Source organism: Pygocentrus nattereri, chromosome 26, assembly GCF_015220715.1.
Source record: "Pygocentrus nattereri isolate fPygNat1 chromosome 26, fPygNat1.pri, whole genome shotgun sequence".
Lineage (NCBI taxonomy): Eukaryota > Metazoa > Chordata > Actinopteri > Characiformes > Serrasalmidae > Pygocentrus > Pygocentrus nattereri.
Genome location: NC_051236.1, coordinates 18,458,071 through 18,477,184, shown reverse-complemented (window position 1 = coordinate 18,477,184; position 19,114 = coordinate 18,458,071). Strand labels below are relative to the sequence as shown.

Here is a 19,114-nt window from a genome sequence, read left to right as displayed (position 1 = left end):
AAGAGAACTGTGGTTTACCGTATGTAATGCTGTCATTTTGAATGGACATGTGTGTAACATACATTTTTCTGTATGTGTAGGTTCCTGGATTACTTGTCTGATCTGTGTGTGTCAATGAACAAATCCATTCCTGTGACTCAGGAGCTCATCTGTAATGCTGTGTTGGATCCAGCCAACGCGGACATTCTTATTGAGACCAAGTATGACTTGTACCACATCACTGCAGACTGACTATGAGGGAGCTTTCGCCACTGTCTTTGAATGCTATAATAGCACTTACATTAGTAGGAATATAATTCACTTTAGTAACTTTTTTGTAGTCTAATAGAACAAATGTTTTCCATTTCCAGAATAAGTAATTTCTTTTCTTATTTGTCAGTTTCTTATTAAAAATTACATGCATGCTTGAATCAATGAGGACTTGCTTTTAATGGACGAGTCGATTTTAGACTAATGACTCATTCAATTTAAGCCTGAGAAATTTAACATGCAAAATAAAACCTTCTGTTTTTAACCTTCTGCTTGTCAATTTGCAACAGTAATCACAGCTCACAGTGGCGTCAGGTTCAGTATGGCTTCATAGAACAAACATTTTAAAATTTAGTTGCAACCAACTTTAATCTGATTGGCACAGCAGCGTCACTCTAGCTATGCCCATCAGATTACTGCTAAATGCTGTGTTTAAAGACAACTGGCAAAATATTACTCTTACGATTAACCCAAAATACAAGGATACACAGTGTCATTGATGCAAAGCACTGCTCTCATGAAGTATCAAAAGCCGTTTAACTGCTGATGGTACCCTTTTTGCTAAGGTTAAACATGAGTTGCCTGGGGGCTAACCTGCAATTGAAGTTATAATGTGATATGTTTTCATTAAGTTAAAAATAATTTATAGTTATAATTTATAGTTATAAATAGTTATAATTTGCATAAGTGAAAGTTAAAGGAACAGAGCAAGATGGTCTTACTTCAAGCATACATCCAAGGCCATCTCCCTCAGAAAGTTGTAATTGGTGCTATCCTACAAGGTGCAAAGCACAGAGTGATGTTCACAGTTAAAGACAAGAGGCTTAAGGTAACTTGTGAACATCTCTGCTGGGATCTCTTTCCATTGGGGGTGCCGCACATACATGTTTATTATGTAAAACTAATAATACTATAATAATAGACTCTGTTGTATTACATTGTCTGTGTGTTTCAGGCTGGTATTGTCACGGTTCGAGGTGGAAGGACCAGTGCTCGGGGAGAGTGCAGAGGATGAAGAGGAAGATGAAGAGGAAGTGTGGTTGTTCTGGAAGGACAGCAGTGGTGAGGTGAAGAGCAAAAGCATCAGGGAGCTTGCACAGGATGCCAAAGAGGGACACACTGAGGACCAGGAGGTTATCAGTTATTACAGGTACACACAAGATAAATGCAATCCCCACATATAACCCCACGAGCCACTGAGCTCTCCAACACTGATTTCTCGTTTGGGGGACGTTACATTCTGAGATTCTCTTTGTCAGGTACCAGCTGAATCTGTTTGCTCGGATGTGTCTTGACCGACAGTATTTGGCCATCAATAAGATCTCAGCTCAGCTAGATGTGGATTTGATATTACGCTGCATGTCTGATGAAGATTTGCCTTTTGACCTCCGAGCCTCTTTCTGCCGCATGATGCTGCATATGCATGTGGACCGTGACCCACAGGAACAGGTCACACCCGTCAAATATGCACGCCTATGGTCTGAAATCCCATCCCAGATATCCATTGATGAGTGAGTGACACATTCAACTGCTGACCATATAAACTCATAAATTATACCTCAGGTTGCTAGTGAGTCATAACCTCATTCCCCATCTACCTTGTCCATTTTTTTAGATAAGTAACAAAATAAAATATAGAAATACTATGTTGTGTTAATTATATAATATTAAGTATGTAATACTAATTCATTATTAATCAATGCATATTAATTGTTAGTTAATTATATAATATTATGTTATATTATGTATTTATTTTGTGATTATCAGTAGGATGCTTTGAGAGTTTTGCTCTATCATGGTAATTCTGTAGATCACTTTTTTAGCTGCTTTGGGTGCCTCAGGTGAAATTACATGTTTTGTTGATTTTCTGAATTTAACATTGAATATAAATGTGGCCTTTGCAAAGTTTTGTTTAAGTGATATTTTTTGTTTTCCCAACATGCTAAACTAAAACTTGCAGTAATGGTGGTTCCTTGTAGAAATTGTGTTAATGTATTATTGCTTAAAACATCAACAAAACATGTAACTTGACCAAGTGTGTTCAAACTTTTAAATACTACTTTAAGTGCAAGTGATCCAAGGTATGTACGAAAGGTTAGTGAAATACCAGGCATTTAAGGGTTACATTGCAAAGCTTAGGGGTATGTTTTCAACCAGTCAGTACTTAATTTGTTGTATTTTTCTGATTAGTTATGATAATGATGGGACATCCCGTGATGAGGTAAAGGAGAAGTTTTCCCAGACAATGGAGTTTGTAGAGAACTACCTGCGGGACGTTGTGTGCCAGAGCTTCCCCTTTTCAGACAAGGAGAAAAATAAACTCACCTTTGAGGTCTGACTGCTTACTTACTCCTCCTTTTTCATTCCTTAATCTAACATGATCACTTTAAACACTGGACATGCTGTGCTTCTGCATCTGATGTTTTGTCTCACCACAGAACCCTGTCTTGTGCTCTTCCCCTGTGCTCTGTGTTATAGGTAGTGAATTTGGCAAGGAACCTGATCTACTTTGGCTTCTATAACTTCAGTGACTTGCTGAGGCTGACTAAGATCCTGCTGGCCATTCTGGACTGTGTGCATATCAGTACTTCCTTCCCTGTCAAACTGGACCGAGAGCCTGGCAAAGGTCAGACACATGAAAGGTCAAATGAGCTGTGTTCATATAAGGTTCAGCTAGTGGACAGGCATACAAGGAGAGAACTTTGTTCAGAACTAAACCATGTTATAAATGGTATAGAACAATATCAGGTATTATGAGTATGAATTGTCAGATTTTCAAGTAACAGCAAAGTCTAAAAAAAATTTGTAAATTAATCTTTTTGATAACCAATTTATAAAAATGTTTGAATTCTACAGTCGACCAGAGGACAGTATTGAACCTGCGTCTTACATTGTGTGTCCTACATATTTGAATAGAAATATTCTACTGCGTAGGCCAATTAAATTGTTTTATTTTGGTACAAATATTCATCTGTTCGCCTTTGGACAAAAATCGAATGCTATTTTTTGGGGTGAAAACTTCAGTGCATCCCTATTTTTCAAATAACATGAAAATTTGGTAAACAGTTTTTACCTGAATTGCACATCCTAAAACAATACAAAGAAACTATTTTAAGCAGTGTTTTCTAATCTTATTCCTGGGGTTTCGTTACTCTGCAGTTTCGACTGTTCCCTGTCTTAACACACCTGAGTAAGCTCACCATCCGATTAATAAGCCCTTTTATGAATTCATTTTATTCACTCAGGTTTATTCACTCAGATCAGCTGTGTTGATGCAGGAAATAGTTGAACCTGTTCAGGGAAGTGAGTTTCCAGGCTACTTCTTCCTATTCCCTCCCATGTTTGTGTGCACAGGCAGTAATGTGATGCGCTCCATCCATGGCGTGGGCGAGCTGATGACACAGGTGGTGCTGAGAGGTGGTGGTTTCCTGCCACCCACATCCCGTGCTAACCCAGACAGAGATTCTGTTAAAGCCCAAACAGAACCTCAGAAACAAGATATACTCGTCATGGACACAAAGCTCAAGATAATAGAGATCTTGCAGGTAAATAAATCAGTGTTAATCATACAGAGTTCTAAACTTGGATTACACATTAGCGATGACACAAGTTTTCTGTTGGTCAGGCACATAACGGCTAAAGCCAATCTGTTCTGTAATTGTACATTACTGCTGTATAAATGCAGAAAATTTTAATATTATTTGTGCTCTCTGTGTAGTTCATACTCAATGTGCGACTGGATTACCGGATATCCTGCCTGCTGAGTATCTTTAAGAGAGAGTTTGATGAGAGTAACTCTCAGACAGAAACCTCTATTAACCCAGACTCACAAACCAGTGTTCAAGGTAAGAGCAAGTCTGTGGGCATTTATATTTGATTAGGTGGGTATGGGTATTTATGGCTATAGAGTATAAGTACATGTGGTGTGAAAAAAAAAATCCCTTGTGTTGGTTAGGTGCACTGGACTTTGAACACATTGAGGAGCAGGCAGAGGGGATTTTTGGAGGAAGGTGCGATTTTGTGGCCATTGTCATGCACTGTGTGTCTGACGTGTTTATGTGTATACCTGTCATTGTATTTTTTAAATGTACACGTGTTTATGTATGTTCAGTGAAGAAAACACCCCCCTGGATCTGGATGACCACGGAGGAAGGACATTTTTGAGGGTACTTCTCCACTTGACTATGCATGACTATCCTCCGCTGGTGTCCAGAGCCCTGCAGCTGCTCTTCAGACATTTTAGCCAGCGCCAGGAGGTCCTGCAGGCCTTTAAACAGGTATCACACATACTCTTAATGCCTTGAACCAGTTCTAAAATGTATTCACATTTGTAATATTTTTGTTAATCTTAACCTAATCGGCAGTTTCAACCCTAACAGTAGTTAATGGCAATGAGATGTCAGCCACTATATTTAAAATGAACATATAAAAATGTTGTCTATAAAAAAATAAAATAAAATGATTTCTTGTGTTTGTTGTAGAATTTTTGTCACATATAAGTTGTTGTTGCTTGTGTAGGTGCAGCTCCTTGTGACCAGTCAGGATGTAGAGAACTACAAGCAGATTAAGGCAGATCTGGACCAGCTGAGGTCTATTGTGGAAAAGTCTGAGCTGTGGGTCTACAAGAGGCAGGGGTCAGATTCAGGACTCCACACAGGAGAGGGCATCGCCACAGAAGCACATCACAAGGTAAATATGTAGTGAAAAGCAGTTTAAACATTCAAAACAGTTTTGAGGTTAAAGGTGTGTTTTTTAATTATTTACACTGTACAGTATGCAGATGTAATTTTAAGAGAAGAAAATGGAACAAAACATACCTTTCAGAAACAGGCAGCATCAAGTTGTCTTGCATTGTCTTAGCTAATTGTACCAGTTCTCAGGAGGCATGGGTTTATTAACTTAATGCCAACTTAAATATTGTTTGATCCAATGAAATATTATGAAAATATTGTGATATTGAATATTAGCAACATTACTCAGCACTGATTTATTGTCCAGATTTACTTCTGATTTCAGAATTCTGGAATTCTGAAAATGTCAAGCTAACGCAGTGTGTTGCCATTGATTTTCTATTTAATAGAGTGACTCAATTTCTGATGGATTAAACAAACCCAAAGTGGAGAACACCAGCAGCTCCAACTACCGACTCGTGAAGGAGGTTAGGCTGTGAGTTTTGGATATAATCATGTGTTATGATCTTCAGCTGTATGAAGGTACTTACATACATGTCTGTGTTTTTGTGGTGTGGGTATCTGTAGATTCTCCTGAGACTGAGCAAGCTGTGTGTGATGGAGTGTCTTTCAGGCAGGAAAAACAAGAAGCAGCAGCAGCGTCTCCTCAGGAATATGGGAGCTCACTCAGTAGTTCTGGAATTGCTACAGATCCCCTATGAAAAAGTGTGTGGGGGTAGTGGAGTTGTGTATTGGAAATTCTGACTTTAATCACTTTGTGGTGTTCCCATTATGCTGTTGCTTCAGCCTGTGATTTGATTTAGCACTCTTTATGTGTGTGTGTGTGTGTGTTTAAGGGAGAAGATGTGTGGATGCAGGAAATTATGAGGTTGGCTCATCAGTTCCTTCAGAATTTCTGTGCTGGAAATCAGCAGAACCAGGCACTTCTTCATAAACACATCAACTTGTTCCTCAACCCTGGGGTAGGCTTTTACACCATCACCATCCATAGTGTAGATAACATGCTTATAGTAACAGTAAAATAATCCATCGCAAAAAGTCCATGCAATAGCTGGGGAACACAGAAAGTCAGGAACCACACCCTGTGGTTCTTCTAACTGCACTGTTCCTTGCAAGATATCAGTATGAATCTCGAGTTTTTTTCTGTTATTTTTGTATTGTATTCATGTTCATTCTAATACTATTATATGCTTTTTTTTAAACAAACAAAACACACTGACTGCTGAGATGAACAGTTTTAAATAATTTTCAGTGCCTCCTAGGTTGTTTGCACAGTACTTTATATACAATCCAGATAATACATCATTTTATCTTCAATAAATATGTTAAATAAGATTTAGTTTAACTTAATATAAATAATATAATAATAATTTATATTTTCTCTCTCTCTCTCTCTCTCTCTCTCTCTCTCTCTCTCTCTCTCTCTCTCTCTCTCTATCTATCTCTCTCTCTCTCTCTTGCTCTCTCTATGTCTATTAGATTTTGGAGGCAGTGACCATGCAGCATATCTTTATGAACAATTTCCAGTTGTGCAGTGAGATAAATGATAGAGTAGTGCAGCATTTTGTTCACTGCATCGAGACACATGGCCGCAGTGTTCACTACCTCAAATTCCTGCAGACCATAGTCAAAGCTGAAAACAAGTTCATCAAGAAATGTCAGGACATCGTCATGGCTGAGGTTGGTTAACACTCGTGTATCAGACCACTAAAGGAAAACATGCTCATAGTCACCCTTAATCATTTCTAACTGGTCACTGTATTAAGTTATTGTTATTGTTTAATCTTATACACGTACACACTTTTTATACCTCAACTTACACAGAAAACGCTCTTCTAAATAAAAAGATATCACATCTACACTTACATTTCAGAAATAAATAAAAACCTTGGAAATATTGTTCTTGTCTATGGATATGTTCAGGTGTCTGTGTGTTGTAGGAATTCAGCAGCTGCTGTGGGCTGTTGATGATAAAATCTACTAGTCAAAAATTTGCACTTGCGCATATATATAAACATTTAAACTTCTGATACAAGTCAGTTTTACAAGACAGTTTTACTGCTTTGCACTCTGGAAACCTGGCCACCATGGTATGCACTTTTACCAGTTTGATTGTAAACTGTAAACACACTTTTATCATTTTCTTTTTGGCTAAACATAGTGTAAACATCTGTAAACATAGTGAATTCAGTTCAAGTCTGTGTTGTTTGAACAAGATCAGCTTAGAAACAGTACTGTATTACAGACACCAAGAAATGAAACCGGTATGATGGTAAGATGATAAGGTACTGTATTTATGTATTTTATGTATTTGCTGTCTCTCTTTCTGTGCCTGATTTTGGAAGCAGTGACCCTGCAGCATATGTATGGAACATTTCCAATTGTGCAGTGAGGTTTGGGAAAGAGTAGTATGGCATTTTTTTCATTGTATTGAGATGGCGTTATAAAGTTATAAAGCATTCAATTTATGATACAGAGGTCTGCTTTAGAATGGCATAGAGAGGATGCTGTAGAACACCCCTATTTGTTGCAATAGAAGACATGTATTAAAATGTGCTGTGGTAGCTTTAGGGCTATTCATGCATTTGCGGAATGGCAGCTGAATGTTGTATCCTTCCTACATTAAACTGCAGTTTGTGTGTGTGTGTGTGTGTGTGTGTGTGTGTGTGTGTGTGTGTGTGTGTGTGTGTGTGTGTGTGTGAGTGAAGTTGGTGACGGCAGGTGAGGATGTCCTTGTGTTCTACAATGACCGTGCATCGTTTCAGACCTTGGTACAGATGATGCGTCTTGAGAGGGAGCGCCTTGATGAGAACAGTGCTCTCAGGTGTGTGTGTATGTATTGTGTTTGTGTATTTACTTGAGATATGTAAGACTTTCAGCAGTGCAATGTGTTGTTGGTGGGGCTTTACATATTAGACTAGTGAGGACACATCCCCTCCCATGTTCATTCTTTTAAACACATCTGTCACAGTTATTGCACAATTGTCTGCCTTCATTTATTTGGTAATTATAGGTATGTAGCAGCAGCATGCAAATACAGTGTGAGTGCACTTATCTGACTCACATTATTTACATCATAAAACTGCAGCACAGATCAGCCAAATAAAAAGAATAAATTTGCTTATGTGTGCTATATGCTAAATGTGTATATATCACTGTCCTCTAGGTATCATATCCACCTGGTGGAGTTACTGGCCTTGTGCACAGAGGGTAAGAATGTCTACACTGAGATAAAGTGCAACTCTCTTCTCCCGCTTGATGACATTGTGCGTGTGGTCACACATGAGGACTGCATCCCAGAGGTGTGTGTTTGTAAATGACTGAAATGTTGCTGTTGTTGGGTTGCAAATGGCAAGACTGTGAATTAGTTTGTGAAGAGTCAGTTCAGCATGCAAGCAGATGTGTTTGTAAGAAAAATGTGAGCTTGAATGAGCACTCTGTTTTTTTTCAGGTAAAGATGGCATATGTGAATTTCCTCAATCACTGCTATGTAGATACAGAGGTCGAGATGAAGGAGATCTACACCAGTAATCACATGTGGAAATTGTTTGATGACTTTCTGGTGGACATTTGCAGGGTAAGGAGTGCTTTTAAATAATCCCAGTAATCTGAGTTCTTAAAAAATCAGTTGTTCTCACAAAGGTGTTATCACTCTTTAAAAAAAATGATTTCTTTTACTTTAAGCTGCATCATGCTAATCTTCAACATTAGTGTTTTAATTCGCTAAATAAGCATCATGTGTCCATTGATTCAGCATGCTAATTTCTCAGGATAGATATATTTGTTTCTTCTTAACACAGTCTGCTTTAGGAAGGGGTAGAGAAGATGCAATAGGACACTGTTAAACAGTCTTTTCTGTTGCAATAGAAAGCAAGCTATGTACAGTACTAGGCAGAAGTAAGAGACCTCCCCTAATTAATTTAGTTATTGAAAACTGCCATTACATATAAGTTGTGCACTTTTAAGAGATATTTCTATGGAGGCTAGATATAAGATTATCCATTTTCATAATGAAGAAGAAAGTCACCATAAATAAACAGCAAATAAGGTTTTCTTCTTTTAGAGATATGAGAAAGTCAAGCTCCACTCTTGCTTGAGATCTGAAAAAATGCACAGGTGTTTCTGTTCATCCTTCCACTCTGAAAATCAACTCATCACTATGCAGTCTGAAAGGATATGTAGCTGTCAAAAAACTGGGAAAAAGAAAATGTCAGAACAGGACTGATCTCAACATCAAATGTGTCTGAGATTTTTTTGCTTTGATGTTTTTTTTTTCTCAATGAAAGAAGGTCTACTCAAAAGAATGGAACGTGCAATCAAGGCGAAGTGTAGACCAAGTGTATTACATTTCGATGTTGGGACTTCTGTGCAATTTTCTGTTAAATATGTGTTCTTTTCTTTTTTATGATGATAAATTAATAACTTGTATTTAATGGTTGTCTGTGACTAAGAATAAATCAAATAAAAAGGTGATCTCAGATTTTCGCGCAGTACTGCACTAAAATGTGCAGTGGTTGCATTAAGGGCAAAATATGAGTTTGTTGAATGGCAACTGGATGTTTTATCCTTCCCATGTGGTTTCAGTCAATCCTCCATACATAAGCACAGTCTTTAATATCTTTGATAAAGTATGTGTCAGGCACAGTCTTGTTGGTCACATGTGTGGTTTCTGCTTTGCTGTTGTGTAGGTGTGTAACAACACAAGTGACCGTAAGCATGCAGACACAGTTCTGGAGCACTATGTCACTGAGACCATCATGAGCATCGTCACCACCTTCTTCAGCTCCCCGTTCTCTGATCAGAGCACCAGCCTACAGGTGACAGCAACTACAACAGTCAACAAATTCATTGCGAAAATTGTTCTCAGTCCCAGTGCTCTGCAGTTTTTTGTTTTGCAGCACATGTAAAGCTCACTCCTATCCCCTGGACCATGGTTTGAAGATTTGCTTTGTTCTTTCTTTGTCTGTCTATATATATATATATATATATATATGTGTGTGTGTGTGTGTGTGTGTGTGTTTGTGTGTGTGTGTGTGTGTGTGTGTGTGTGTGTGTGCGTGCGTGCGCGCACATACTCTTTTTTTCTCCCTGTCTCTCAGACCCGTCAGCCAGTGTTTGTGCAGCTTCTGCAGGGAGTGTTCCGTGTGTATCACTGTAATTGGATGCTCCCAGGTCAGAAGGGCAGTGTAGAGGCCTGCATAAAGGTTCTCAGCGACGTGGGTAAGAGCACTCTTCCTGCAAAATAGTCTGTTCTATGCTCTTGATAATCATTTTTTGGGCCATTACTGTCATTATTCTGGCATGTTATTGATGATGGAAAGATATTTAAATTTGTAGTACTAGTAAAACCATGGTGTAAACAGTGGACAAATAATTTAGAGTGAAAATGTGTAGTAAGGAACCCAGCAATCATATATCGGAGCCTCAGGGAGCAAAATATATTAGCTTGACCACCAAAGGCCTTAGTAACACTATTTATTATACTCACATTTATACTTACATTACATCTACCCTTGCAGAAAAGTCGCACATTTTTAAAATGTGAAGTCAGCAAAAACCACGTTTTATTCAATGTAAAATTTATCTGAGTTTTCTATAAGGGTGGAGCTAGTAGTTCATCATTGTAGTGCTGAAATAGTATTATGGCTGTAAAACAAGCAACACCTAATTGATTTCAGCCAGTTGTCATTTCTGCCAGGGTCTTTACATTATTGCAAAATTTCTAGAGCTGTGGTTTGTTTATCTGCTGTGCAGCTAAGGGCAGGGCCATAGCCATCCCAGTGGATCTGGATTGTCAGGTGAACAATCTGTTCATAAAGTCCAACAACATTGTGCAGAAAACAGCTCTAAGCTGGAGGCTGTCTGCCCGCAATGCTGCACGGAGAGATTCTGTCCTCACAGCATCCCGCGACTACCGTAACATCATTGAGAGACTGCAGGTGAGATAATGACCACTTGTGAATGAAGGGTGATGCTTGTGTCCTTTTACTTTGTAATGGTAAGATCTTTTGTTAATTTCTGATAACATTGAAACTTCAAAGAGTTCATGCATTGTCAGTGTTAAGGGTTTTTAACAGGGCATTTATTATCTTACCCATCAGTGCCTCACTCTGAGTGTGTATGTGTGTGTGTGTAGGACATTGTTTCAGCTTTAGAGGAACGTTTGAGGCCTCTAGTGCAGGCTGAGTTGTCTGTGTTGGTGGATGTTCTCCATCGTCCAGAGCTGCTCTTTCCAGAACACACTGAGGCTCATCGCAAGTGTGAGAGCGGAGGATTTATCTGCAAGTATGAGTCAAATGCTACTCTTCTTATATAACTTTTATAACTATAACATTTCCACACTATTCCACTTGAAATTGTACACACTGCATTGTAAACTTTAACCAGTCAGAAAGCACAATTCCAGAAAGAAAGCGTATTATTTAAGATTATTCATTTTTATTTATTTTAAGCAAATAACTTATATTACAGTTAACTGTCAGGGCTTGGACACCATGAGAAAAGTGCACAAAAAACTAAAACCAAACCTCTTGACAACTAGGATTTTTGTAATGCTTATGAACTATTCATTCACAGCATCATATAGAATGTCAAAGTTATAGTGTTCCAATATAGGCAGTTTTGCTGAGCTCTGTGCTAAATGTTTGGAATAGAAATTTCAGTTTATGTCATGACAAAAAGAAATCTAACTCTTCTGTTTAAAAAGTGTACACACCCTGTAATGAATATGTCAAAACAATGAGATAGCACACACAGAATTATGCAGTGACTAAAAAAGTTTTCAGTGAATCAAATTGTATATTGTATATATTGTAAGCCACTTAATGAGGACCCACTTAGGATGCTGAGATGTAGTTTTCATCCTTTACTCCACAGGTTGATAAAACACACAAAGCAGCTGTTGGAGGAGAATGAGGAGCACTTGTGCATCAAAGTTCTACAGACCCTCCGAGAAATGATGACCAAAGACAGAGGATATGGAGAGAAGGTAACAGGAGAGGAAAAAATAAGAAGAGCAGGTCAGAGAACGAGTAGGTTTACATGAACAGACATCTTCAAATATTAGTAGATGCCAGAGCTGTGACCTACAGTCAGACTGGAAGGTTAGTCATCCTGCAGCGCTGTTAGAAAAATACAATGGACTCACTAGCTTGTACAAGCTGTCTTTCTTGCACTCTGTGCATGTATGCTCATGCTTTTAACTTCTGTTTATTATTTTCTTATAGCACCTTCTTATAGCACATTCATATGCATATGCTGTTTGCATGTTTATTGTACTTGTTTATTGTCTCTTTTTAACCTTGTATCCCTAATAATCACTTGCTTCTTTTGACATGTGTGCACTCATTTGCTAACCCAACCCTCACTCCTCTTTTTCAGCCCATGGCATTTGATGATGAGATGGATGTTACTGAGGTTGTTGTCTGTTTTCTTATTTGTTCTGTCCCCTCTTTTGTGGTTTTTCTTCAGTCTCTTCCTTCCATCTATATAGATTTTATTTCAAGTGTGTCTTTGAGCTCCTAGCTAGTGATAGCCCTGTGTAACTATTAGAATATGAATGTGTTTGGTAGTAATATTTCAAAGTTTTATTTTGTTTGTCTGTTTTTTTTTTTGGCTGTTTTGCTTGGTACGTCTTCCTTTATGTGATTTTCTGTTTGGTGCTATGATAAAAAGTACACTAAAAATTAAAAGTCAGGTCAACCAGCTGCAGTGATTGAAGGCACCAGAGTTCTCTAACTCCAACCTTGTGGTTTAGTTAAAACTTTTTACATGTTTTTTAGCACTGCCTGATTATCAGAAGCTCACGAGTTTGAATCCTAGTGATACCACAGCCTGTCTGTGATTGGGAGTCCAAAAGGAAGAAGTGCTCAGCTCTCACTCCCTCTAGATCTGAGGACTTGTACAATAGGGGAGCTCAAGCTAGTGGGTCAGAAATAGCAAGGACCAAAGCAGTTTCAGCTTTTAAGAAGGAAACCAGAATTAGTTTTAATTAGCTCAGCTTAACCTGTATTTTTTGTGAGATGCAGTGCTAAAAATGTGAGTTAGAAGACATTTCAACTAAGCAGTTTGAGTTGCCTTCAGTTTAGATCATTCAAAAAAGCTGTGCAGATGCCTACCTTATACTGTATAATTCTGTATGACTTGACTTTCATTATTTACAGTGTAGCTGCATTAATGTGTTGTTTTTCAGCAATAGTGGCTGATGACATAATTATTGTGGTAATAATTTTTTTGTTTTTGAAGAAATTGTCTTCCATACTAGTGTCATAGTATCAGCTACAGTAACTGTGTTAAAAAAACTCCTGGAGCTCTGCTCTTCTCCTGTGCTTTTCACTGATCTTTCCAATAAATGCATTTGACTTTAATTAAATAAATACATTTAAACAAATTTCATACTGCAGCCAGCCATTGCTACTGACTAGACACTCAGTGTTTAATTGTGACACTGTGCTGCATGGAGTTGTGTTTGTATGTTGTTCGCTAATGCATGGTGATGATGACTAACTCTGTGTTAGTGTTCTGTTGTCTGCTCTGCTCACTCACTCAGCAGGTGGATGTGAGTCTGCCACCAAAACTGCAGGAGGATCAGAGGAGGGTAGGTCACCCTGACCCCTGACCCCTGACCTCTGGAATCACTTGACTCTGCACTAACAACACACTCTCTTTTAGCCCAAACAAACATGCACACCATGTGTACCCTTTATATACATGTGGAGGAATAGGATTTGTACAAACCTTATGCAGGAACAACAATTACAACAAATTACCCTAAATTAGAGTAGAAGATATACCCACATTTATTAGCTTGAATTGTACTTACTTATTTATAAAGTTCTTTATTTACAAAAAATAGATAAAACACATTTACTGTAGATAGTATGTAGTGAGATGCAGTCATGTGTAATGTGTATATTTAAGGTGTAATTAAAGCAGTAAAGGGGAAGAATAGAAACACACACACTTACATACTCATATTTGCTCTATGTGTCTTCTCAGGGAGAAGCTCTGAGGCAGTTGCTGGTGAACCGTTACTATGGGAACTTCAGGACAGGTGGTAGGAGAGATAGTTTGACAACCTTCAGTAACTCTGCCCTTACGCCTGTAGCTCCAAACAAGAACCAGCCAGGTGGGTTCATGGAGTGATATTTTTATTGTTACATTTTATTATTAGTATTGTTATAGCACTTTACAGTTAATGTAATTCTTACTTCCATATAAAACATCAGTATCCCATGTGTCATTAACATTAATAAGTGGTATGTGTGTGTGTGTGATTAGGTGCTCTGAGTCGAGCAGAAATGTCTCTGACAGAAGTGCAGTGTCACTTGGATCGTGAGGGGGCGTCTGACCTGGTCATCGACCTTATCATGAACACAAACAGTGACCGTGTCTTTAATGAGAGCATCTTATTGGCTATTGCCCTCCTGGAGGGTGGAAACACAACCATACAGGTCAGAACAAGGAGTTTGAATTTATCACTCGATTAACTCTTAGAAGTTCCAGATGTTGCTGCATATCAAAACAATAATAATGGTGGTAAGTGCAGTTGATATAGTAAATATATTTACCATGTTTCATCCTTGTGTCTGTTTTGCTACAGCGTTCCTTTTTTAAACGTTTGACGGAGGATAAAAAGTCAGAAAAGTTCTTCCGAGTTTTTTATGACCGAATGAAAGCTGCCCAACAAGAGATCAAGGCCACGGTTACTGTCAACACCAGTGACCTCGGTAACAAGCGCCGTGACGACCACGGTTTGGACCGAGATGCTCCTCAGCGCCGAAGAGGTCAACTGCATGTGTCATAACCTAAGGCTATGAATATGATGATTACTTGATTAGTGACGCTGATTAGCGCATTAATGCTGTCTGGTTTGTGTCTGAATACATAAGGTCACATGATCCAGAACTGTGATGACAGAGACTTAAGAATAAAGATGATGACTTGTGCTATGATATATTTTCTGTGTCTAGAAAAAGATTCAGTAGTGATGGTCACTGATGAAGCCCGGGAGCAGCTCTTGGAGGCGTCAGCAGTGACAAAGAAGGCATTTGGCTCATATCGTCGTGATGCTGATCCTGAGGAGGCCTATGGTCATGCTGACGGAGACAGGGGAGGGGGAGAAAAGGGGGCAGAGCAAGGAGAGATGAGTCCTGTCATTCTCATCATGCAGCCAATACTGCGCTTCTTGCAGCTACTGTGTGAAAACCACAACAGAGATCTGCAGGTCTGTGTTTGTGTGAATGCTACACCTGCATTTAGACAGTTTGGTTTGTACAAATCAGATCTATTGCACACTATTAAGAGATCTGTTAAAACAACATGTATTGTAGAGGATGTACTGTGGTGCAAGTGTAATTTTTTAATACATCTTTATGATGATATTCTTTTTATACTTTTAATTAAATACATGCACTGATCAGATTTTAGGTATGTTCTAATGACAGTCTTTTGCTGGGTTTACCTTTACACCAGTGGTTCAGTATTAGTCAAACTAAAAGTGGCAAAAAGCATAAAGGCATTGATTATGTGAAACGTTTTGTCAGAAATACACATCATTAGATATTTAACAGGAAGGAAAAACACTGATGTTTTCATGTAATTAGCATGCATAAAAGTGGGACTACAAAGTATTTTATACAGCTCATGTTTTACATGTGTGTTATCAGTTCACACATTTCTGAGAGTGATGTTGCTTATTTTGTGTAAAGCATTAATTTTTCTTTCACTCCACACAGAATTTTTTGCGCTGCCAGAACAATAAGAACAACTATAACCTGGTGTGTGAGACGCTGCAATTTCTGGACTGTATTTGTGGCAGCACTACAGGAGGCCTGGGCCTGCTGGGCCTTTACATTAACCAGCACAATGTGGCTCTCATTAACCAGACCATAGAGAGCCTCACTGAGTACTGCCAAGGACCTTGCCATGATAACCAGGTAGAAACGCACAGTCTCTCTCTTTGTCTCTCTCCTTTTGTGAATGTTCACAGACACAGCAAAGAAAAACAACTGATGCTTTCATACTGATTTCATTTAAGCATATGTGTCTTTCTATAGAACTGCATTGCCACTCATGAGTCTAATGGCATAGACATCATCATTGCTTTAATTCTGAACGACATCAATCCACTTGGCAGAAAGAGGATGGACTTGGTGCTAGAGCTAAAGGTATGTTGCATTAGTCTGAAATCACAGGGAACTTAATTTTTTTATGAATTGAGTGTTAATATTTTGATAATATTGTATGATATCTGAGAGGGCTTGAGGCTTTGGTATGCCACTACATAAAAACCTAAAACTTGAGATTCTGGTATAATCTAGTATTGTGTGTTAACTTGTTGCTTTGTAATTTATTGTCAGTTTACAGTACAAATTTTCCTGTGACACGTCACCTGCTTGTTTTTCAGAATAATGCCTCCAAGCTGCTGTTGGCCATAATGGAGAGTCGTCATGACAATGAGAATGCAGAGAGGATTCTGTACAACATGAGGCCCAAAGAGCTGGTGAGAATGCAGCATTTTTTCATTTATTTAGCACTGTGGTATAGATACATCTTCAAGTTTAAGATAATTGGTGTCAACAGATGCATTTTAAGCTTGTTTGAAAGCATGTTTGTGGTATGTGTGTGTGTTTGTGTGTGTCTGTGTGTCTGTGTGTTTGTGAGTTAGGTGGAAGTGATGAAGAAGGCCTACCAGCAGGGAGAGGCTGACTTTGATGAGGAGGAGGAGAATGGAGAAGACCATGCTGCTTCACCACGCAACGTTGGGCACAATATCTATATTCTGGCACATCAGGTACATACATGGATTCATATGCATATCCTGTATGTATTACATATAACTACTTAGAGTACTGTGCACCCTTAATTTTGCAATAGCACACCCTTAATATTTTAATTTCCAAAACAGACATATTTAAGGAGATATTTCTGATGAATTTAGGTATAAGAAAATCCACTTGCAGGAAATTCAAAGGAAAATAAGTGAAAAAACCATTACAAAAAGACAACAGCCATACCAAACCCGATCAAACACTAAAACTGTCACTATCAGATAAACAATACTTAAAGCTTTTATCTTAGATAGGAGAAAATCTGGCTCCGCTTCTGCATCAGATGTGAAAAAAATGTGTTTCTGTTCATGCTTCCACTTTGAGAAGACAAGTGCTATAGATCTGAAAAGTGTTTTGCTTCCAGGAAGCCATTACTGAGAAAAGTGTGCTCAGAGACCAGACCTTAACAACACTAAGTGTGTTTGGGATTACCTGGCTAGTGAGATATAAGTGAGATATTAGAGAACAGCAGAAAATAAACTTTAGAGCAAGACTACCAAAAAAAGAATAGAAGCTATAATAAAGGGAAACGGTGGACATACTATATACTGAACATTTTCAATTACATTTAGTTGTTGTGGCTTCTGTGTAATTTTATGTTGAACATGCATTTTCTGCTTTTTCCCTTATGGTGAAAAATGAATAGTTTATTATTTTATTAAATATTTATAAATATAAAAAAAATTCTAAGCCTAACTCTAGCTCTGCATTTTATTGTGGTTTTGTCTTTTAGCTATTAAACACACACACACACACGTGTGATGAATTACATTGTATGTGTTCCTGACACATACACGGTCAGGAACACATTGCACAGGTCTGACGCAGTGCATAAGGTGCAGCAACACATGAACCTAGAGCCTAAGAACAATGACTTAAATAGCTAGCAGAAGTTATTTGCAGTGCTAAGTGTCTGTCTACAGTTGAAACACATTCATTTAAAAGATAAATAGGCTTCATAAAATTTTACACTAAATGTGTAATATGTTGATCTTTGATCCTTCAGCTGTCTCGTCACAACAAAGAACTGCAGCTGCTGCTGAAACCAAGTGGAGAAGACCAGGCTCTGGAGTGCTACACTAAACACACTGCCCAGATAGAGGTGACACTCTGATGAGTGTATATACATGCATACACTCACATTTTCCAGTTATGCATTCGTACACAGACAAAAACACACTAACGTTATGCTTGATCAGTACTCTGACCATGTTGTGTAGTTGTTTGTGTTGTGTTTATGTGTATGCAGATAGTCCGTCAGGATCGCACCATGGAGCAGATAGTGTTTCCTGTGCCTCATATCTGCTCCTTCCTGACAAATGAGTCAAAGCTGCGAGTGTACTATAGCACAGAGAGAGACGAGCAGGGCAGCAAGATCAATGACTTCTTCCTGAGAGCAGATGACCTCTACAACGAGATGAGGTGGCAGAAAAAATTGCGAGGTATACTATTACTGTTTGAGTTAGTGGCTTGTTTTTGTGGAGAAAGGCCTAAGCAAGGGAACACATTGAATATTGAATTATTCAATGTTGAACATTGAATTATAAGTCCAAGCAACTTTTCTCAATTGTTTTTGCCCTGAGATAAAAAAAAAATTAAGCTGAACTATATTTGGTTATATCACATTCATAAAAAAAAATTTCTGTGCTGCCCAATCAAATCAAAAGGGCAGTTGTTGAGTACCCTGAACTGTTTTATTTTGCAATTCAAAAGTATATAATATAAACCAAAAGCCATTTTTTAAGTTTTGCTTGTTTTTATTAGCAGCAACACACTTGGTAATTAAAGGTAGATTACTAGATTTTATTAGATAAAAGGGCCAGAGATCTCTGCCTGTACATATTGAAACAACAGCCTGTTAGCACAGCGGATTAAGAGCTATTGCTGGTTAGCAGCACAACAGAGAGACACATAGCCTGAAGCAACATCCCAAAAAAACGAAGTGTAATCCCCCTCACTAGTGTGAATCTTGCTACTAGCATAACACTACTGTCGCAACAAAACCTTGCATCTCCAAAAATGGTAACTTTACAGGAAAAGGAAAAAACCTACATTACTTTCAATGTAAGTCAATGGAACCAGACATTTTGTCATTTTTGGCCATCCTTCATGGAATTTACACACAATATAAAGGCCAAAATGCATTTTCAAATTACAATGTGTCAAAAACTGAAAATCGACAAAAATGGAGATACAATAATAATAATAATAATACATTTTATTTGTAACGCACTTTACGTTTTAAGCTAATCTCAAAGTGCTATACAGTAGAAGCATTTCTATAGAATCAACTACTATAAAAACATCTTTACACTCCATAGGAAGATCAAGGGTTATAAGTTC

The 19,114-nt window shown here is 38.2% G+C and overlaps 1 protein-coding gene across 3 annotated transcripts in view; it reads left to right on the top strand.

The window, feature by feature from the left end:
• The window catches only part of itpr1a (inositol 1,4,5-trisphosphate receptor, type 1a), a 44,354-nt gene that overhangs the window by 18,856 nt on the left and 6,384 nt on the right, over positions 1 to 19,114 (top strand). Inside the window, exons 18-51 of one of the 3 annotated variants that reach the window (XM_017719807.2) lie at positions 81 to 200; positions 1,205 to 1,399; positions 1,509 to 1,760; positions 2,440 to 2,581; positions 2,728 to 2,875; positions 3,604 to 3,794; positions 3,968 to 4,094; positions 4,205 to 4,259; positions 4,361 to 4,526; positions 4,768 to 4,938; positions 5,330 to 5,407; positions 5,508 to 5,645; positions 5,777 to 5,902; positions 6,420 to 6,620; positions 7,649 to 7,764; positions 8,107 to 8,242; positions 8,392 to 8,517; positions 9,629 to 9,757; positions 10,040 to 10,160; positions 10,695 to 10,879; positions 11,077 to 11,225; positions 11,817 to 11,928; positions 12,321 to 12,356; positions 13,489 to 13,536; positions 13,938 to 14,067; positions 14,220 to 14,392; positions 14,542 to 14,725; positions 14,912 to 15,165; positions 15,677 to 15,877; positions 15,998 to 16,108; positions 16,348 to 16,443; positions 16,609 to 16,734; positions 17,778 to 17,873; positions 18,021 to 18,213. In XM_017719807.2, coding sequence (XP_017575296.2) covers positions 81 to 200; positions 1,205 to 1,399; positions 1,509 to 1,760; positions 2,440 to 2,581; positions 2,728 to 2,875; positions 3,604 to 3,794; positions 3,968 to 4,094; positions 4,205 to 4,259; positions 4,361 to 4,526; positions 4,768 to 4,938; positions 5,330 to 5,407; positions 5,508 to 5,645; positions 5,777 to 5,902; positions 6,420 to 6,620; positions 7,649 to 7,764; positions 8,107 to 8,242; positions 8,392 to 8,517; positions 9,629 to 9,757; positions 10,040 to 10,160; positions 10,695 to 10,879; positions 11,077 to 11,225; positions 11,817 to 11,928; positions 12,321 to 12,356; positions 13,489 to 13,536; positions 13,938 to 14,067; positions 14,220 to 14,392; positions 14,542 to 14,725; positions 14,912 to 15,165; positions 15,677 to 15,877; positions 15,998 to 16,108; positions 16,348 to 16,443; positions 16,609 to 16,734; positions 17,778 to 17,873; positions 18,021 to 18,213 — 4,832 coding nt within the window. The remainder of the gene's footprint in view (positions 1 to 80; positions 201 to 1,204; positions 1,400 to 1,508; positions 1,761 to 2,439; positions 2,582 to 2,727; positions 2,876 to 3,603; positions 3,795 to 3,967; positions 4,095 to 4,204; positions 4,260 to 4,360; positions 4,527 to 4,767; positions 4,939 to 5,329; positions 5,408 to 5,507; positions 5,646 to 5,776; positions 5,903 to 6,419; positions 6,621 to 7,648; positions 7,765 to 8,106; positions 8,243 to 8,391; positions 8,518 to 9,628; positions 9,758 to 10,039; positions 10,161 to 10,694; positions 10,880 to 11,076; positions 11,226 to 11,816; positions 11,929 to 12,320; positions 12,357 to 13,488; positions 13,537 to 13,937; positions 14,068 to 14,219; positions 14,393 to 14,541; positions 14,726 to 14,911; positions 15,166 to 15,676; positions 15,878 to 15,997; positions 16,109 to 16,347; positions 16,444 to 16,608; positions 16,735 to 17,777; positions 17,874 to 18,020; positions 18,214 to 19,114) is intronic. The other 2 variants (XM_017719816.2, XM_017719824.2) reach the window with 2 other exon arrangements.